This window comes from Phaeodactylum tricornutum, chromosome 4 (genome assembly GCF_000150955.2).
Source record: "Phaeodactylum tricornutum CCAP 1055/1 chromosome 4, whole genome shotgun sequence".
Classification (NCBI taxonomy): domain Eukaryota; phylum Bacillariophyta; class Bacillariophyceae; order Surirellales; family Neidiaceae; genus Phaeodactylum; species Phaeodactylum tricornutum.
In genome coordinates, this window is record NC_011672.1 from 416,726 (window position 1) to 432,136 (window position 15,411).

A 15,411-nucleotide genomic window follows, 5' to 3' on the forward strand; every position below is an offset into this window, starting at 1 on the left:
TGTGTTAATTAAGATAACGTATATTTCACGCTTTGGAGGAGAGCCGTATCTAATTTATTGTATGAACGTGAAGTATTCCATTATCACCTGTCGCGTTTCGGAAAGAATCCGAGTCGGGTGGGATATCGGTATCGTGTACTGTGGCCATCAATTCACTGGTGTGGAAATGAAAATTATGGCCCAGCAGCTCAACGAAAGAGATTGTCTTCGGTGGGGAAAGAAAAATCCTATCTCTCTTATGACACCGAAGGTATTGCCAAAACTGAAAAGGGTAGCTCGAAGATAAAAAATTAGCAAGGATGGTAAGAGTGACAAAGGTAGCAACAATGGTATGAGCGGTAAGAGCAGAAACAGCAACAAGAGCGCCAAAGGAATGATTGTTATGAGTATGAATGGATAAGAGAAAGGATAAGTGAAGCTTTCCCATGAATATAGAAAAAAACATCACCTCCAGCGGTACGGGACCCGATGGAGTCGTTGATGGAATGGATAGCACCATCAACTGTACGTCTCGTCGAAAAAAAGTTGATATGTCTGCTGATGGGACCATTGTGGCTGCAGGGGGGGGGGACTGTTTCGTTACTCTATATAGCTTTGGAAGCAATGGTATTTGTAATGAAGTCGAGCGAGTTGCATTTACAGTCGTTACTTTTAAAGATATTGCAATGTCGACGGACGGTTTTTCTTCTTTAGTACTTTTGACAGAGGAAGAAACTCGAGTGTCTGGACTTGTCAATGATGCTCTGATATAAGTGGGACAAGACTTGGATTCCAGAAAGGCTGTGACGATATCAGGTGAAGGGGCGATAATTGCAGCGGGAACTGTTGGCCTCGATCGCTATAAGACTCGGGTGCGGTAGAAGTTTTCGAGCAAATAGCCGGTATGTGACACAGGTAGGCTCAGATATTAGTGGGGACAGTCAGTGGGTGACACGCTTGGCTCTTCCGTTTCGCTCTCCGGTGGCTCAAGAAGTACAGTGGGAGCTGTTCAGTTTGGCGATGCCTGTGTTTGTGTTCTAGAATTCGAAGGTTCTGGTTTCTTCTCGCTTGAAGAGAACATTTTTGGACCGAGCGACTTTGGGCGCTCCCTGGACTTGAGCGGAGACGGTTGTTCGCTCGTAATGGATGCCCCGTTGTAGTGTAGTAAAAGAAATTTCGAGCAGTGAAATAGTTTGAGCATTTGAGGAGAATGCCTCCTGAAATCGGCAGCAATTCGGTGCGGATATTGACGGCTCCGGGGTAAGCGAAACTGATTTTCGTTGGACGTATTCGCTGATGGGGCCACTACTGTCGCGGGCGCTCCACAAAAATCAGGGACTGGACCCGATGGAAAAGTATTTGTGTACAAGTAAAAAATGTAATCCGTTTCAACGTAGTAAAGTAGAAGAAATAGTGCTTACTATCAATGATACTCAAAAGAAATCTACTGCCTTATTTCGTCGCTTCTTCCCTTTGGACCCTTGAATTATTGCCGATTTTGCATTTTTGTTTAGAAGAATACCCTTTTCAGGGGTTGCTGTTCTTGGCTCAGGTGGATCTCTCGTTCTCAAATTTTTCATCGATTCCTTCCAGGATATAGCTTGGTTCTTCGAGCCAAACTTTACGCGCTTACGATCATTTTGCTCAGATTCTCGCTTGGTCGCGGTTTTGCGCCTTTTCTGCAATGATGCTTTTGGGTTGATATCGTCAACTTTCCTCTCATTTGGAATCATGGCATCCTTCGCAGCTTTTTGCTCCTCTACAGATATAGTAACCTCTTCTTCTTTTGGAGTAGTGCTGTCCTGTTCTACAGCATCAGATCCAGTCGAGCTTTTCTTATTCTTCTTTCGTTTACGTTTCTTTTTATCCAATGTCTTCGACTCGATAATTTTGTTGGAGGCCGATCCGACCTCGTCGTTTTCACTTGCTTTCTCGGTTTCCTTTAGTGCACCCGAATTTTCTTCCATCGGTTGAATAGATGCGACGGTGATGTTGTGCTCCTCTTTTTCTTCTTCGCTTTCTTCGTCCTGCAGCACAACATCTTTTCCAACGGTTTTCAGTCTTCGGATGTACTGCTTGTGCAGACTGTACATTGACTTGCGAAAGCGATCTTTTGTTGCCCCGTCACTAGCCAGCTCAAAGATATATTGAGCTACAGTTGCAACATGTACCTGCTCGAGGATGAAGGAGTCTGATTTGGTGCCTTCATCCAGTGCGTGCTCGTTCACCACACTGTATTTGTTCAGGAACCTGACAAAAATGTTTTCTAGTACACGTTGCTGAATCAAATCTTCGCCTGCTCCCGTCTGCGCCATGGCAAAGAATGGCTCTAAACAATCCAAGAAAGTCGCCTCCGTTAGAGGCATCGGAGCTTTGGCGTTGACAGCTACTACCTCATCCAAAACTAGGTCAATCAAATGAAGGCGCAACCCATTGGGTGTTTGTGTCAAAACTTCTTCGTAAATGGCGTCATTGAAAAGTCGAATAATGCCCACATTCCAATGACGGACGGCCATGTATTCGTACACTTCGTGCATCATTAAGCGCATGAGTGTATAAAATTTGTCAACCCGGTACTTGTCCATTTTGCCCCATTCGCGACGAACAGTGTGAAAGAATGTTTTCACAAAGAGAGTGGCCAAATGTGCTCCGCGACAATGGGGAATTTCGGAATCTTCCAGATCCTCGATATCACCATCGTCCTCGTGATTAGAGTCTAGTTCATGCATGTGATGGTTCGTAGTGTCTTTTGTCTCTAATGTATCGTCCGACTCCTCGTCCTCGCTACCATTCATTTCCAAGGTATTCTCAATCTCCTCCATGGTGACCTCCTCGTCATCGGATTCCTCGTCATTTTCAAAGCCAATGGGTCCATCATCACCAACCGTTTCCAGATAAGCCTGCCCAGCATATTCGTCCTCCTCTTCGGTGCCCGCCAAGCACCAGATCAGACGGGCGATCTTTTTGCCGAGTTCCTCCTGTACTGGTGCCTTATCAGCCATATACAGAGTGTACCACATTCCCTTCCACAATTTTAGTAGATCAAGCTCCGAAATTCCGCCCGTTTCGTTGTTAATATCGCACCGAGCCTTGAGGTATTGCTCCAATTGCAGAATAGCCCGGTGACGTACCCGTTGATCGGTACTGCCTAGCAATCGCCCAAACTTAACCTGGGGAGAATGCAAATCAAGGTCGGGATCCAAGGCGTCCTTCGGGGTTTCCTTTTGGTTGAGTCCGGCGACGCGCAAGTATGCGTTGGCACGAGCGGCGGGGGACGAAATCTTGGGCTGCTGGGGCCACGCGTGCTTGTCATTCGGTTGTTTGCGTTTTTGACGTTTCGTGAGAGGCGCCGCCCTGGTCACGTGGACAGCACCCCCGGCAGCGTCGGCTTCCACCGGCGGCGTACGCTCAACGGCATCAGCGACGACGAGCTTGGCCATGCTGTCTATAATGTGGTGTGGAAGGATCTGCTCGGGAAATGAAGGGATAATTGGACGATGGAATTGTGCCAGATGTCAACCGATGGTGTTCACGGGAAAGTAAGACGCGACTGACAAAACGGAATGGACAGAAACGGTTTCCCGCTTGCGATTTTCGTGGTTTCTACGGATAGGCCTGGCCGTCCTACCTATCTAAGGAAACTTGCACGACTCTTTGTGAAGCCGAGCTCGTGTTCGCTGTCATTCTTTAACCGTAAAAGAATACATAAGCCTCTTGTTTCTGATCAAATAGCATCTTCCAGTTAATTGGTGCGGGCAAACGGAACAGTTCTTCCGGACAGTCTGCACTCCAGTCGGCGAAGCTCCGTCCATCCAAAATAAATGTGTATCCAGAAATCGTTTCTGCAGAAGAAAAAGTTCTTGGGGGTCCATCGTAAAGAGCCACAAAGGACGCATTGCCGGTCCCCGCCATCATTACCATGACAGAAGAATTGAAGTCAAAGCGCAAACGCGAGAAGAAAGACAAGAAAAAGGGCAAGTTGCAAGCCGAGAAGGAGGAGAAAGAATCCGAGGTGGTGACACCTCCTCAACCTAATGATGAGGAAGAACCGATCAATCCTGACCAACGGGAGGCAGGTGAACACGAGTCCAGTAAGGCGAGCAAAAGGCGCAAGACGAATGGCAAAGAATCTCGGGAGGAGCGCCAGAAGAAACGCAAGGAATGCATGGATCAGGTTCCCAAGGTCGACGAACACGGTATTGCGTACACAAAACTGCAGCTTCGTCGAATGAGCAAGCGTGTGGCACGTGGATTAGACCCAATTGAATCCGAACAAGAGGTGCGAGAACGGTTGCGGCGTGAAGCAGAACTTAAACGAGAAGAAGCTGCCGAACTAGCTGGTATGGATTACAACGAAGGGGGCGATAACGCTAACGATCCGGGAGAGAGTGATACACAAGAAAGGGTAGAGGAGGAAGATGGTGATGACGGCAGGGAGAATCAAGTCGACAAAGAAACCAGCCCGCCTGTTGTGAAAATATCCAAACGTAGCAAATTAGTCCCTCCGGACTATACATGCCAGGCTTGTCAGAACAAGCATAAACCATCTCACTGGATATACGATTGTCCAGACAAGGTTCGCATGCCTGGTACCAATCATGTTGCCAAAAAAGCCAAAGGATTGCATGACCCTGACGCTCGTAAACTCTTCGTGTCGGGTCTACCCTTTGAGGCCAAAGTCAAGGATATCAAGGCTATTTTCGTTTCGTGTGGAAAACTGGCTCATTGTAAACTTATCAAATTTGCTGACACGGGACGGTGTAAGGGGCAAGCCTTGCTTGCTTTCGCCACGGAAGAGGCTGCGGAAAAGGCGCTCGCTTTGGACGGCAGCACTTTGGACAATATGCCATCGAAGAAAGGTGACGTCTCGAAGGAACCCAGCAAGAAGGAACTCAAGTTGCAAGTCATGAGAGCGCTCAATCGAGCACAAACGAGAAAGAAGCAATAGATAAATTGCCTTTGTTTGGTGGTAATTCGATAACTGCTCTACTCAAAACTTATTCTTTTAAAAAGAAGAGATGCATTCGTCCCGCCAAATCCAAAACTATTGCTCAACGCCACTTGTAGAGTCGGTACATGCATGGTATCCCGAGCGTGTTGAAATCCAAAGTGCTCCGTTTCGGCATCGGTCTCATGCAAATTCAATGTAGGCGGTATCTGTCGTGTATTAAGTGCTTGGACTGTGAATGCAGCTTCAATGGCACCGGCCGCTCCAAGCAAATGACCCGTTGCGCCTTTCGTTCCGGAGACAATCAGATTGGGCGATGAATCACGAAAAACATCATGAATGACTCGGGCCTCAATTTCGTCGCCTTTGGGGGTGGACGTGGCGTGAGCGTTCACATATCCGACGGGCATTTCCTCCACGTAACGGCGATCACCGAATGATTGATCCAAGGCCATTTGTATGGCGCGTTGCGCGCCACATCCTAGAGGATCAGGGGCGGTCACGTGGTACGCGTCACCAGTCAAGCCGTAGCCCGACAATTCGGCCAATATAGGAGCACCACGGGCAAGGGCGTGTTCCAGGCGCTCCAAAACCAAAATTGCTGCTCCTTCTCCCATGACAAAGCCGTCCCGATCGCGATCGAACGGACGCGAGGCTTTCTCGGGTGTGTCGTTGTACGCCGTTGACAATGCTCGCAATCGACAAAACCCAGCCATACTGAGTGGATCTATACAGGACTCGGCTCCACCCGCCAACATGACATCGGCGTTTCCATATTGGATACAACGGAAGGCATCGCCAATAGCGTGACTTCCAGCAGCACAGGCGGTGGAGGCCGAATGATTGGGTCCCTGCAAACCAAATTCTATGGAAAGGCGTCCGGCCGCAGAATTGGACAAAACTTTGGGCACGAAATGAGGACTGAGTTTCCGGAATCCCGATGTTTCCATCGAATTGACGGCTTGCGCAATTTCCCGAACACCCGACATGCCACTGCCGATGCAGGCGCCAATTCGGTGACGCCGTGGATTGTCCGTTGTACTACGATCGATCTGCCCTTCTCCAGCCTGGATCCACTTGTCGAGGCCTGACTCAAGCATGGCTTCTCGTCCAGCCACAAGCGCCAGCTGCACAAACCGATTGGTTCGACTATCTTTGTGCTGCCATCGTACGGGTGACGCTACTTGACAAGGCAAGGTTGCGGCAACGGTGAGTTCTCGATGCAAGAGTTCCTCCGACGATAGACCCTGCCAGGACAAAGCTTCGGTCAAGCTTGTCACGCCGGTCTCTTTGCGTAAGAGAGATTGCCAAGATTCCGCAAACGTGTTTCCTAATGGTGTTATTGCTCCTATTCCGGTGACGACTACGCGACAGCTCCTTAGAGACGCTGCGGCCGAGAGGGGGCTCGCCATGGTGGCTTTGACGGATGAGTTCGATTGGTGCGGAACGATTTCTTCGAGCCGGTGATTGAGGGGGGAACGATGAAACACTAGTTTCCAATCATATGATTGGTTCACGAGAACCGTTTATCTAGTACAGTACGAAAAACTTACATAAATGGTTTTATGGTGTAACTTTATCACATTATCCTTAGTTTTTAATGTGACCGGTTACGATACGTTAATACACTTAAACAGCTTAAGTCGCTTACACCGTTTGCGCCAGGCTTTTCGCACCCTCTTACGCGAGAACATCGCTAATTGCCGTGAGCCTAGAATACTCGATCCTCCGTGATCAACATGTAAAGATTTACGAGCCCGTGCGTAATGATGAGAGCAGACGTCGTTTTGTCCAGCGTGTCTACTTCTTTGTTGACACAAAGCAAAGGTTACAGTAAGACCCACTCTACTAGCATGAGCGAGAAGCGACTCAACGGTAGCACCCACCCGGACACCAGCAAACAAAAGGACACTCTGCCGTCGAAGAAGCCCCGCATAGGATGGAAACTTCGCCGACTCACGAGCGATGAGGCACGGCACACCAACGACGATGTTCATTCGCGCATACCCTTGTGTCCTGTGATGACCACGCTCATCGATACACGCCCCTTTCAACGTCTGCGTCACGTTAAACAACTGAGTACAGCGGAATACGTGTACGTCAACGCCAACCACAACCGCTTCGAACATTCCCTCGGCGTGGCGCATCTCGCTCAACTTTTGTGTCGACGCGTGCAAGCCCGTCAACCAAATCTGGAATGCACCGATAAAGATGTCTTGTGCGTCAAGCTTGCTGGACTCTTGCACGATGTCGGACACGGTATGTACTCACACACTTACGAAAAGTTTGTCACGGAAGAATTCCCCAAATATCTGGCGCGAAATGGGCACTTGAATAAGCACTACGCATCGCTTCCGCCCATACCGAAAGGGTGGCGTCACGAAGTTATGTCGCTCCTTATGATCGACGCTATTCTAAAGGAAGTGGGATTGGCGATCGATCTACACAACCTGGACCAGCCTTTGCGACAAATTGGTGACGGCGTGGATGCGAAAACGTTGAGAGTCTTTGAGCCTTGTACAACGACAACAAGCGATGCTGCTAAAGACACCAAACAGCTGGTCTTGACGTCTCGTGATTTTGTTTTTATAAAAGAATGCATTTGGGGTGGTCCAATTCCCGACTGTCAACGACTACCAGGATACGAAGGTTTTGTTGGCCGTCCTCGTCCCTACCAGGAATGGTTGTACGATATTGTTAGCAACCGTCACTCCGGCTTGGATGTGGACAAGATGGACTATTACGCGCGTGATCAAAGACGAGCACTACGAGCTGCTGGTGAAATCGATCAAATTTTTATCGATGAAGCTGTCGTTGCGTGGGCTGAATGTACCAATCCACACAAGTGTTTCCGTTGTCGCCACGGATCGAATACAGACGGAAAACATCTCATGCTTTGTTATCCTGACAAAATGGTCAAAGCTTCAATCAACTTTTTCCGTAAGCGGTCCGAACTTCACGACAAGATCTACAAGCATAAGGCGGTCGTTGCCGTCTCGTACATGATTTGCGATATTTTGTGTCTGGCAGACCCGTACTTCCCTATTTCGACCGGCGGTTCTTCCTTTACTGCTGGAGGGCAACCTAAACGAGAGTTTCCATTCTTACCGATGAGTCGCGCGATGCTGGATGATCAAGCTCTGCTGAGATTACGAGATGATTTAATTCCGCAAATTGGACACACGACGTGTCTGGAACTGCAACCTGCCCGTGATCTGATCGATCGCCTCGAATCCCGGCTCCTGTACAAATGCGTCGGACAGTGCTTTGTCCGCATGAGCGATCTCAATGGCCGACGATTGTGGGCCAAACCAGAAGATGAAATTAAATCGGAAATTCTCCTCATTCGTGGCGAGCACATGACAGAAGATGGGCATTTCTTGTCCTTGAACGAACACGATTTTATTGTTCAGCGGTGCGACATTCATTGGGGAAGCAAAGAGAACAATCCCGTAAAACGGATGCGATTTTTGACCAAAACGACCATGAGCAGGCTTAGAGGGTCGATCAAAGAATTGCCAGAAGCGCGTGCGTTTGTCGAAGAGGACTACGATGCACATTTGCCTAGATCCTTTCAAGAGAACAGTATCCGAGTATACTGCCGCGAGCCAGAAAAGAGCGATTTGGTGAAGCATATGTTCGAACTTTGGAAAAACGAAATTAAAGCAGAGATCAAGCAAACAGCTTTGGAAGATGCCTGTAAAAATCAGGCCGTAACGCCCATCAAGGTTGCACGTGTTGAATTGTCGCAGGACTTTGCTTACGAAGAATTGTCTGAAGAAGAACCAAACGAAGATACTCTTCAAACGGGTCGACCTAGTTTAGATGGCAGTGCGTTTGTGTCTCCGAACCGGCCATCTCGCCGTAAAGACAGCGACAACGGTTCGAACATCAGCATAAGCTCTTAGTCATCGTAAGGTCGTATCAGTCGCAAAATCTCTGTTACAGAAAAGAAGATCCAAGATCAAAATGGCGGAACATCTCGTCAGTCATTCGAACATAAGCTGAGTTTAGCAGCTCCCCAGGACCATATGGCTCGTCTGAGTTTATACTTTCCCAAGAGTCGTCGTCGTTGATGTCTTCCATACAGTCTCCTTCGCCATCGGAAACTATCATGTCTGTGCTTTGATGAGTGGTGTCAGCGAAAAGCGATTGGTACTCTCCCGAATTGTACGCCTGACGAATAGCTTGGACAGAGCCTCCAATCCCTCTATTGCTTGAAATTGTCATTCGCGTGCAGCTCTTTTTATGATTCTGGTCAGAATCACAGCATTTTTGGGAGCAATACGTTACTATTTTGCAATGTGGGCAAGCAAGAAAGACATGAGTCTTGGGTTGGTGAGGTTTTCCTAGGACCTTGTTCTCCATTTCATTAAAGACTTGTTCAAGATCACAGTCTTGATTATGACATCGAAGCCTCGCATCTGGCCACCAGTTCCGATTGACGAAACTGATAATATTCTGATTGACATCCCAGGGGATGGCGAAGTGGTGGGTACACAAGGTAACCGTTTCCGCAGCATCTCGAAATTGGGGCTGAAAGGATGCTTGATTGCCCGACGTCCATGGGCTGACCCAGGAGATTCCAAGATTCATTAGGCTGAGGCTGTAAAGATTGAACAGCTGTGCGCTGGTCAACTTGACTGCTGACGTAGCTTTCTGTTATTGGACGACATACATTAGGTAGGCCATTCAGGAGAAAAGTCCCCAAAGGTGCAACATTTAGTCAACACATACCTTATCATAGTCCCAGTCGTAGTAGCTGTCGTCTTCTTCGCTGGTGCTTTCATCATCGGAATCGCTCTCGTAATGGTGCTTTGCTGGAAATGCAGAAAGTTCAGAGTATAAAACCGGGTCGGGAATTACTTCATATCCGCACCAGACGAGGAAGTCGCCATAGCCAAAACCTACTTCTCGCACATCTACCACCTGTTTGACGAACAGTCCACGTACAACGTCTTTGATATCCGGATGACAATTCCCTCCAAAGAAGCGATCAATCGAAAGAAAAAGACTGTCTTGTATTTTTTCATTTACGTTATCAATCAGAGACTTACCGTCGATGCAGTCAGCGAACCGGAAAGGAGATGCGAGTCGGTTTTCACTTACTGTAAGCTTCGAAGATCGAAGACCGGTGTACTGAGTCTTCAATTGCCAATCAGGTTGATTTAAAAAATGGCGAGACGCGCACGTCTCGCCCAAAGCCGATGCAATAACGTTAGCAATACTTTCAAACCGATCACTTGAAGGAAGAAATATTAGAGAAGCTTCCCCAATCGCGACCAAGCATCGTGTGCAATTGATCATAGAATCAAGCCTGTGGGCTGCTAGAGCGCGATTCAATGAACACCTCTCTCTCTCCAGAAGCGCGCTTGCCAGCTGTTCACTAAGCTTTTTTAGTGCCTTCACGATTGTGTATATCAATCGAGTCGGTACTCGCTTAGCCGATTCAACGTCACTTTCATCATCTAGATCATTTTCGTTGCGTTGGGCTACAATGTTACGCTTCAACAAAAGTTTACGTTTCTCAGTTGCGTTTTCAGATGCACTGTCTGCAGCAAGATGGCCAAATTCGCGGTGATAAACGTAGTGAATGAAGCCAACAAGGGCGATAGAATGATTGCTTGACAAAAAGGTAAGACCTTCAAAGAGCAAGCTTTCCAAGCAAAGATAAAACTCATCCGTATCTCGGCAAAAATGGTCCGCCTCATCGCAATCGCCGTCAAAGCTGCATGGTTGTCCACAGACAACGTACTCTGACGTCAAGACTACCAATAAACGCTGCATGGCTTCGATATCGTCCAAATCGTGGTTACGATGAAGGCGAACCAGGATAGCAGCCGCCAATCTGTAGTCTTTTTGAAGCTCCGACAGTGCATGCTTGAGAATTTTCAGCAACAAGTCTACTCGACTTCGTCGATCAAGTGGGTGATTTAGTGGCCCAAACGCCTGCCTCTCGTCCGCGCGTGTAACTGGACCGTCCGAAATATCCTGTTGACCGACGGCAAACCAAAAGTCTGAGAGTGACGCGGGATCTCTTTGCTCCGCTTCAGATTCTGCCGTGGACAAATGGACAGAATCTGATTTGAAAGCTGAGATGAGTGTGTTGTCTATATTTGTATCCTGGGCCAGGTTAGCTTGTATCAAAGCTTCGGAAATGGCTCGAACGGAGTTTGGCATAAAACCTTCCACAGTGACTTGGAACCCCTCGATTTCAGCCCGCCATAAGTTGGACGGTTCACAGGATGGGCATATTGACGATTGTTCTATGGGCTGGTCATTTTGATTTTCATAAAGGCAGTCGTAGGCATCCAGTAGTGGATAGCAAGAAGTGTGATAGGGAAACAAGGAACAGTCGTTAACAGTTCCCTGAGGGTTGGCGTAATTCCGACGGGGAACTCTAGCACTTTTCCCTTGAATCGTTACTTCCATCGTTCCTTCGTATTTCAAACACTCTATTTCCCATTGGTGTGTCAATGATTTCTCTAATTTGCGGTAAGCTTCCCTACTTTCGGTGATTTCAATGGTCCCAATGCGTACGTAAGCCGCTAGAAGATGGTTCTTAGCCGAGTGTTTCAGGCGTCTATCTTCAGTCATGTTAATACAGCGCAGACTTTACCCGCGGTTGGAAACGGAATCTCTCGGCTTTCAATGTAAGCGAATGCAAGCTCGACCCCATCGTGAAGTATTGGCATCTCTGGTTTCATGCGATTGATGGCTGTAAGGCGCGAACAAGTATAAATCACGAAAAGAATATCGACACTATTAGGGTTTGGGTTATATTATACCGGCGGTCAGGGGTGCGACGATAAGGCTCGTGACCAAATTTTTACTGTTGACAATTTGCTACCCGACGACATCCATCAACATAAGCTTATGCGTTAGAAGATGTTGATACCTTTGCTGACCGTCTCGCCACTGTGTGTGAAACGTTTTACTCATCAGAGCATATTCAAATCTTCTCCGACACCTGAACAGTATTCGGCGCAGCAGCAGTTGGAACTATTGTCATGAATTTAGAATCGGCGAAACCAGTATTTGCCAGCTTCTGCCAATCACAACAATTCGGACTACACACGGGTGGGCTTGCAGCAACAAGAATTTGTCCTGCACGCAATGTCGTAAATCGTATGAATTCAAGAAGTGCAAAGAATTGATGTTTGATGGATTTGACCTCGTTTACTATTCTGATCCACAGTCAATGCAGTGTTCGGCAGCCCTCAACGCACGGTCACAAGTATTAGCCCGAAATTTTCCAGTAATTGGAAAATAAATTGGTCAATCTAAGTGTAAGATCACGAATACAAGAATTACTTGTTCCCCTGACGTTTCGCCCAGTCGACAATAGTAGATTTAATCTTTTCACATCCTTCATCTTCGCGATAGCACTCGATGCGTAAGCACATTGAGTGAACACAATTCATTTTGACCATTTCTTCGCAGGCACGGATGCGTTCTTTTTTCTGCGTTACAGCGCCGACGGAAATAACGCCAATCTCTTCGTCTAGAGGATTGACTGTAATCTGCAAAGCGTCTTTGTTCACTCTCATCGATTCTCGTACCAGTCTTTCACAAGCCATTGTACGTTGTTCCGTGAACCCTCCCACAAAGTGTACGACCACATCTGCATCTAATAATGCTTCTTCCTGCCATCCAATCCAGTCTTGGCCGACAATATCGAGCAGGTCGCCACCGTCCCAGTCGCGCAGATTAACATGCGGATTTTTCCGTAAGAAGCTGGATCCGACCCACCCAAACTGTTCTGTCACTCGATTGGGAGCGGCTGCCAAAAATGCATTCCGTGTTAGAATCGTAACCGTGTGATCCATCAGCTTTGCCGAGAGCCTACTACCGATAGACCCTGTTCCTCCGGGTAGAACGATGTTGAGGGCAGCAGCATTATCCACCAGCAAGGCGATGAGGCTGCTGCCAACCATCAAGCATCGCATCTTCGCCGATCGTTTGCTTAAGAGCACAGAGCGCTGTTATTTCACGAAGAACACAGAAACTCGGTTTGATTTCTTGGGAATATTATTGCCTGAAACGAGGATCTCTGTTTCGTCTGGATTATGGATTTTGCGGGCTCACCGAAGCCCGATTCGTGTGTTTCTAGTTACATACAAGGGTGACATCAAGAGAAAACACTTTATCAGCTCCTTGAGCGTCACCTGTCACACGAGACGGAGCTGCGTGCTTGAACGCACTACTCACAGTCAGCCGTTTGCACCATAAAAGGATCAAAATGAAAGCCCTACCTACTGACTTTCCGATCTACTTGAAGAAATAAACAGCTGTTATCAATAAAAGTCTTGACTTATTCTTAGCTATGTCGATGTTACCCTTATGAAATTCTAATATAAACGAATGTGCGAAAACAGCATCTCACTGTCACTCCCGTCCAGCTAGCACCTCACTTCAGCTATACCGCTTCTTTGATGGTCCCATTCGAAGCAGGTTTCTTGAGCGAAAGGCTGCTGTTCATGTGCATCAGACGATGTAAAGCCTTTGTCCCGTATAATTCGACTTGAAGCTCCGTAAACTCATCATCACGGAGTCCTGCACGCTTCGTCTCAGCCTTATCCTTCTGGATTCCCCTCTTGATTTTAAGGATTGCCATAACTACAAGGAAAATAAAAACACCCAAGCATCCGCTCAAGATCACGTACACAAGAATCACATTGTCGGACGGACAATTTTCCATTGTGTCTTGTACAGCAGGAACCATACACCAGAAATAGAATCGCGCATACAAGTAGCGAAGTTCCTTCAGGACAGGAACACCTGACCCTGGAGAAAACCTGCGCAATTCAAACCGATCACGGTGTGTGTCAGCAAAAGAACAAAGGAATATGTATATGTTCATAGCACACTCACGTTGTGGAAAGAAAGATCATCAGCAAAAATGGCAAGCTTCCGACAACTTGAACCGCTTGAAATGGCATATTGGTGTAGAGCCCCAAGCAAATCAAAGTAAACGTTAAGGAAGCACTATCGAAAAGCATTGCGACCCAGAATTTAATCTCAGAGAGCCCATCGATAGTAGCATTGACGACTCCGAACTCAATCAAGGAAATGATAAGTATAAGCGAAAACGTTAAGAGTGTTTTGAGAGTCTTGTTCATTGTTTTCGAAGCATGGACTAGAGCCTCACTGTGATAAGAATGAGAAGTGAGCGAGGGACTGATCTGCAGAGGAACACTTGTTGATATTGCCGGCATCCAAAGTATACATACGCTTCTTCATTTTGGGCATTCCGCCAGTCAACGAGACTTAGCAAATATGGATTGACGCAGAAGTACGAAATGATACCTCCGGCAACCAGCACTAGCGCTTGACTGCTTTCTTCGGAATCCCAGAATGTAGCTATAAAGAGACTGTAGCAAAAAATGGTAAAGCAGGCGATACCAATCAAGGCGCTGCTGGAATGTATTTCTACATCGTAAAAGAACTTCAGATCAGCGTTGGTAGCCTGGTATGAGTACGCGTCTCCGACGGAAAGTGCCATGATGGCTTTTTCGCGGTCAACCTTTTCGCGATCGTTGATGCGAACGGTGGAACGATCAATCGCAGAGACTGTGATCTTGTTGTCGGCCATAGTGGTGAGAGTCGTCACGTGATCATTGGTTACCAGCAGCACGTTGTGCTTTTGACGAAGCTCATTCAGGCGCTCAACAATAAACGGAACAAAATCGTCTGTGACTCCCGCAAAGGGTTCGTCAAGGACAACCAAAAGCTCAGACTGTGAGGCCGTACGCTGGCAAATTAATTCAAAGAGAAGCAACTTGCGCTGCCCGCCCGAAAGTCCAGCCGTGAATTCTCCGGCCATAGTACCGCCGACTTGGATTTTTTCAGCCTTCTCTTCCTTGACGTAAATGTCCCAATAGGGAAGTCGGGTAGCATCGAAGTTGGGGATCTTGGAAACCGTTATGTACGGACGCATGATATGGTACTGACGAATATAGATACATTTGTGACTCTTATAAACGTCTTCCAAGAAGGTTGTTTTTCCGGAACCGGAGCTTCCGACGCAAACAGTAAGTGTCATGGTGATCGAAGGTCTTTTGTAGGCCGCCAATGGTATTTTACTGTGAGTGATAAGCGAGTAAAGTAGACGGTGGCGATCGCTTTGTGGCTGTGAAGGTCTGATAAGGTTAATTTGTTCCCGAGTGTTCCAACCAATTACCTACGGTATTACGACTGGTGTGCGAGAGACTTGATTGGGTCAGGGAAAACAATGCGCGTAAGGCCTGTAGTACAGACGGGGTCGACGGTAGAGGCAGCGGGCGAATTGGCGGACATTGAGAGTGCCCGACAACATTGACAGTTACATTAGCAGTATTTGTAGCTTTTTACAAAATGAACAAAATCAACAACGAAAATCCCATCTTCGTTTGTTTAAAGACCCCATGAACTAAAAATCTTATAAAACATGCTTTCGTTTGTATTTCTGTCGAATAATGCCAAGGCCAAAGGGGATCTGTGCG

General features: G+C 47.4%; 5 protein-coding genes across 5 annotated transcripts; 2 read left to right on the plus strand and 3 right to left on the minus strand.

The window, feature by feature from the left end:
* Positions 1–1,393: 1,393 nt before the first annotated feature.
* Positions 1,394–3,492, minus strand: PHATRDRAFT_44394 (predicted protein). The gene has a single exon (XM_002178469.1). It carries the CDS (start codon positions 3,417–3,419, stop codon positions 1,413–1,415), a length of 2,007 nt encoding a protein of 668 aa, XP_002178505.1. The 5' UTR covers positions 3,420–3,492; the 3' UTR covers positions 1,394–1,412.
* Positions 3,493–3,812: 320 nt separating this feature from the next.
* Positions 3,813–4,838, plus strand: PHATRDRAFT_44395 (predicted protein; the record flags this gene model as incomplete). Its single annotated transcript, XM_002178187.1, has 1 exon — positions 3,813–4,838. A coding segment is annotated over exon 1 (939 nt), but the record flags the coding sequence as incomplete, so codon positions are not given.
* A 127-nt stretch (positions 4,839–4,965) lies between these two features.
* On the minus strand, positions 4,966–6,340 carry FABFb (3-oxoacyl-[acyl-carrier-protein] synthase; the record flags this gene model as incomplete). The annotated part of the gene is made up of 1 exon (XM_002178470.1): positions 4,966–6,340. Exon 1 carries the CDS (start codon positions 6,337–6,339, stop codon positions 4,966–4,968), a length of 1,374 nt encoding a protein of 457 aa, XP_002178506.1. The 5' UTR covers position 6,340.
* Positions 6,341–6,742: 402 nt separating this feature from the next.
* Positions 6,743–9,413, plus strand: PHATRDRAFT_44397 (predicted protein). Its single transcript, XM_002178188.1, has one exon. The coding sequence runs from the start codon at positions 6,781–6,783 to the stop codon at positions 8,833–8,835; it is 2,055 nt and encodes a 684-aa protein (XP_002178224.1). The 5' UTR covers positions 6,743–6,780; the 3' UTR covers positions 8,836–9,413.
* A 2,659-nt stretch (positions 9,414–12,072) lies between these two features.
* PHATRDRAFT_44398 (predicted protein) lies at positions 12,073–15,051 on the minus strand. Its single transcript, XM_002178471.1, has 5 exons — positions 14,161–15,051; positions 13,802–14,077; positions 13,353–13,725; positions 13,049–13,198; positions 12,073–12,909 (listed from the first exon to the last, which is right to left on the minus strand). The coding sequence occupies exons 1-5, from the start codon at positions 14,970–14,972 to the stop codon at positions 12,238–12,240; spliced, it is 2,283 nt and encodes a 760-aa protein (XP_002178507.1). The 5' UTR covers positions 14,973–15,051; the 3' UTR covers positions 12,073–12,237.
* Between the last annotated feature and the right edge of the window lie 360 nt (positions 15,052–15,411).

Excerpts from the sequence above, each read along its gene's own strand:
- PHATRDRAFT_44394 (XM_002178469.1), bottom strand. The coding sequence starts at position 3,419 with ATGGCCAAGCTCGTCGTCGCTGATGCCGTTGAGCGTACGCCGCCGGTG.
- PHATRDRAFT_44397 (XM_002178188.1), top strand. The coding sequence starts at position 6,781 with ATGAGCGAGAAGCGACTCAACGGTAGCACCCACCCGGACACCAGCAAA.
- PHATRDRAFT_44398 (XM_002178471.1), bottom strand. The coding sequence starts at position 14,972 with ATGACACTTACTGTTTGCGTCGGAAGCTCCGGTTCCGGAAAAACAACC. Across the intron at positions 14,078-14,160 it reads AATGCCCAAAATGAAGAAGC|TGAGGCTCTAGTCCATGCTT; the intron begins GTATGTATACTT and ends TTCTTATCACAG. Across the intron at positions 13,726-13,801 it reads ATGATCTTTCTTTCCACAAC|GTTTTCTCCAGGGTCAGGTG; the intron begins GTGAGTGTGCTA and ends TGAATTGCGCAG.